The following is a 4,968-nucleotide window of genomic DNA, read 5'->3' as shown; positions in this document are numbered from 1 at the left end:
AAACTTTGAACAAATTGTATTTTGTATTTGACTTATTTTTTAATGTTTGAAAATGCTGTTGCGTGATATCTATATATTCTGAAAAATAGTATTTTGAGGATGGCATCTTTGCATGTATTCTTTAATTCATAGGTGAACATTCAAGTAAAATTCAGAAATAAAAATTTTAGGATTATCTATATAATATTTTAAAATGGTATAGATAAATAAATGATTTTTATTTTTAAGCAGACTATTTATATAAAATATTTATTTTGTAAATGTTATGCATTTCTTATACTGTTATCTGTTAAAATAATATGAAGGTAAATTCTAATCTCGTTTAATAATAATAATAATAATAATAATTTATTTCAGAATAGAAATTCCAGTTGCATAAAGATATTTTTGGCTATAAAATAAAAATGGAGATACATAGTTTTGGTGTAGATCCGATAACGTGTCATGCTTGGAATCAGAATAGAACTCGTAAGTTGCTAATTAAATAGTTTCTTTGAACACATTATAAAAATATTTTTTCATATTATTTTTATATTTTACAGAACTTGCTCTGTCTCCAAATAGCAATGAAGTTCATATCTATCAACAGGAGAGTGATAAATGGTCATGTATTGATGTCCTAACACAACATGATTTACGGGTAACAAGTATTGATTGGGCACCAAACACTAATAGAATTGTCACTTGTTCTGCAGTAAGTAATAATTATAACTACTCAAAATATATGTAGATAAAATATATAAATACATTTTATCAAATCAAAAAAAAAAAATAATAATAATATAATGATAAAAAAATATATAATACACAATGAGAAGTAATTTTTGAAACATGATTAGAAACTCGTACATTTTACTGTACAGAGTTATTTGAAATTTAAATATCTAAAGATCTTTAGCATTTTTCATTTCTTCTTGATTAATGCAAAGCAGTTTTTTTTTCTTTGAATATATGATTAACATGATTGTTTTTTCTACAATGAACCATCTTATGTAGATGGTATAGAATTTTTATTTAGATGGTAGATGATTACATTTAGAATTTTTTTTTTAGATTATACATTATTTTTTTACATAATACAATGGATATAATTGTATTATTTTCAAAATTGTAATATTATCATCAGATATGCTGTTTTAATTTTTATAACATTGACTTATTAACATAATACATTTCTAAATTTTTGTTTTAAAATTTTTCAATATATTCCTTTCATATGTATGAATTATGTGTATTGTATATAATTAAACAAAAAAAAATGTAATTTTAAGATAGATTAAGTGAAAATTTAAGATTAAAAAGGCATCAGTGTTTATGTGAAAATAAATTAATAATGAATCTTAAGAAAAAAGAATATAAACATAATTCTTTTTTCTTCAAACTTTGATTGATAGTTTTAAGATGGTATAGAATTTAAGGAATAGAAGTGAGGACCAGTTTTGTAATATTTTTTTTTTCTTTTTTTATTGAAAATGTAATTAGAAAACTGATTCTATGTATACCCATGGAAAGTCTGCTGGTTAAAAATATTGTAACAAAATTTAATGATTATGAAAAGATATTCACGTCTTATAGCATGGGACTTCATGTTTTCATAATGTATTGAGATTTTTCATTCTCAAGACAAAAATTTCATTCTTTTTGGCATTATTTTATTAGATGACATTAAAAACTCTTCAGTACAATAATCTCTCTTGCATACAAAACATTTTATTTTAATAGCAATCAGTTGATTTAGTTACTTAGAGCCAAATTTTAATATTAAATTGTAGTTATGTCTTAATTCTAAAAGAGGTAACTCATTAAATCAGCAGAGAGCTTTTTATCATTAGTGAGACATAAAGGCGTATCTCAAAATAATAATGGTAATGAAGCCAGTGATAAACTTATGTGTTTATAGTATTTACCAAGTACTGTAAATGAAAACTTGAAAAAAAAAAGCAATGCTTTATACACAATAGTTTCTTATTTATGAAGAAAATAAGAAAGACCTTTAAATCACTCTCCTGTAATGTTGAAAGAAATGAGAATCGTCTTTATGTATTTTCAATGACAATATAGTTTAAGCTAGCAGCACAATAGTACTAGCCAAGTAGTTAGTTACAGGTTGCCAGGTCGTTTTCATTCAAAAATATCTAACAGCTTGCATAAATGTGCCAAATAATGCAAAATTTATTCTGTTGCCATTTTTTACTCTGAAATACTATAAGTTGAATTATTCATTGTAATGCCTTATAAATTCTTATTGATAGCCAGATAGTTTCCTAAGAGTGCATTACATAAATGATTGTTCGAAAGTGCCATGCCTGGACTTTATGCGAGCAATAAATAAAAATGAAATTGTTAACAAGTCAAAAAGAACCCAAAATAATTACTATACATGATGATTAAAAAAATTTGTTTATTATTCTAGACCCAAATATGCCCAAGAAGGAAATAAAGTTAGCAAAAATTTGAAATACATAATAAAAAGATACTTTATTAAATTCAAAAAACAAATATATACAACTTTCCTGACACTTGGGGACTTAATTCTAAAATAGTTATAATTTAATTTTTTATCTCCACAAAACTGATAAACAAAAATATGAAATTGAAGTCTATTACAAATTCACAAATTCAAATTAAATTCACCTAACTGCCACCAAGAAACTTCTTTGTCATCAAGGGAACATGAAAACATGCTTTAACCTCTCTAGATCTAGATTGCCTCATTTGATCTCGAGCTTAACCTCTTCCTTATAGTGCCATTGTGGTGACATTATGTGATTATTTCCACTCGATCCTATTTACATACTCAAATGGCTAACATTCGTTTAATTCTAGTAATCTTTCTTTAAGTCATGTTATCACCCTTACATTTAATCTTTTATATTTTTCGTTCTTCTTTGGTGACAATTTGGGGTGAGAGATCATTCTTTTAACTTCCTGTGGAAGTCCCTCCTGAAATATCATTTCTGGTTTTGATGATGTAGTAGATTGCCACCAGCAATCATCATAGTAAAGTGAGTTTAGAATTTAGAATTTTATCCAGGTGAGGTGTGGTAATCTATCTGTAATGAAATAAAATGTTTCAAAATAAATAAGAAAACAAACTAAAAGTAATCCCCAAACAAAATATAACTGGTTAGAATTGACTCCTTATACCATTAGACATCAGAGACTTAACAGTATACCAAACAGGTTTATTGTAAAAATTTAACTTTATTTGGAACTCAACAGCAATTACATCAGTGTATTCAACCAGTGGATTGAATTTTCAATGTAGATGCAACATCAAAATATACAGAGAAACAAATAAGCCAAGCATAGTAAAATGCATTTCAATAATAAAATTTTGACAGCAGTTTGGGCAGAACTGTATTCTAATTATTGTTATTGCTGACAGTATATTAATGGAGAGTTTAGTTTATGCCAAATATAATTGCAAAATTTTTTCCATGTGCCAAAAAAACCTTAAAAAATGCCAAACCTGGAAACACTAGTTACTTGTTAATTATTATAATTTAAACAATTTTAATTATTACCTGAAACAAAAAATTGTGTTATTAAATATTTTAAAAAAAATCATTTTAAGTATTGGAAATTATGATAAATTTTTCTTGATTCTGATACCAATTCCAATTGTTCCATTACTAAGTAGTATTTTTTCTATGAGTATATTATTAAAATCATTCTAAATATATCATGTGCATATTTCTTGATGCTGATTTGCATAAATGAAAATCATTCTTAATTAGAAATTTATTGTTATACAGAGTACATGATCTTAAGCATAGTCTTGCTTAAATAGTATTTACATTACATTAACAAATTAGATTGGCTGTTTTTCTTTTTATTATTGTTTTCATATATGATTTATTGCTGACATGAAAACTAATTAGAAAATTTACAAAATTTTTGATGTTAGAAATTTTAATTATAAAAATGTTTAATATCTGAAATATTCCATTTGGTCTTCTAAACTCCAGCTTGTCATTTTTCATAAACAGATGTGGAAATTATCAATAACTATGCAGTTTTAGAAACTTAATGTCAAATATAATTAATTAATAAATATCACTAAAATTATTGTTTATATTTTTTCATTTTTTTTTTATTATAAAAATAATTAGTGATTTTGGCAATATTCAAAGCATACACAGCATTATCCTAAGTTAATGAATTATATGAATTTTAGTTTGATATAATTCTTTTTGAAAAATAAGGAACTGTTATAAAATTATAATTTTTACAAAATAGTATAGTGTGTGGTTTTTTTCCTTTAAGGATCGAAATGCTTATGTTTGGACTCAGGTGAGTGGCAAATGGAAGCCAATGTTAGTACTTCTACGCATTAATCGTGCTGCCACATGTGTTAGATGGTCTCCAAAAGGTAAGATTTTGTCTTAAAAACAAAAAATTAACATATATTTATAATATTTATTAATTATTAATACAGTATTGTGTAAATAATCAAAGAAAAATCCTACTTTGTTTCAATGAAAATGTTGGTAATGTAGTAAATTTAACAAAAAATTTTATGTAAAAACAATACAATTTATTAATAGTAGGAACCTATTTTCCTTGTTGATTTGTCAAGATAGTTTTCATGTTACAATATTTTTATGTAGAAAATTTCATTTTTAAAGCTGTCATACAGAATAAGTATCAAGAATCAGGAATATTAGATGAAATAATATATTAGTGATCTATGTTACATATTGGTGCAAGGTTTAGTTTAAATTGGTTGATATTTATTTTGAATAATAGACAATGATATTGATTTTTAGTCAGTGACTGTTGTCATAATTTTTGTCTTCTATATTGATTTTAAAATATACTTAATTGGTATTTATTGATTTGTAGTTTTAGGTTGGTAATAATTAATTAAAAGTTACACAATAATAATGAATGGCATGTTTGTTCATAAACAATGATTCATTCTACAGTTTTATTAAAACAGTTGTTTAAATTTATATACAGATT

General features: G+C 24.6%; 1 protein-coding gene across 1 annotated transcript; it reads left to right on the top strand.

Annotated features, from left to right (window-relative positions):
- Nucleotides 1-346: 346 nt before the first annotated feature.
- On the top strand, nt 347-4,407 carry LOC111616536 (actin-related protein 2/3 complex subunit 1B-like). The gene is made up of 3 exons (XM_023357941.1): nt 347-468; nt 543-694; nt 4,270-4,407. Exons 1-3 carry the CDS (start codon nt 405-407, stop codon nt 4,390-4,392), a joined length of 339 nt encoding a protein of 112 aa, XP_023213709.1. The 5' UTR covers nt 347-404; the 3' UTR covers nt 4,393-4,407.
- Nucleotides 4,408-4,968: the final 561 nt, after the last annotated feature.

The sequence above is a fragment of the Centruroides sculpturatus genome, unplaced genomic scaffold (genome assembly GCF_000671375.1).
Source record: "Centruroides sculpturatus isolate CEXI.00-Female unplaced genomic scaffold, Cexi_2.0 scaffold3456, whole genome shotgun sequence".
NCBI lineage: Eukaryota > Metazoa > Arthropoda > Arachnida > Scorpiones > Buthidae > Centruroides > Centruroides sculpturatus.
The sequence above is the reverse complement of the archived record's forward strand: the minus strand, read 5'-3'. Positions and strand labels throughout refer to the sequence as shown.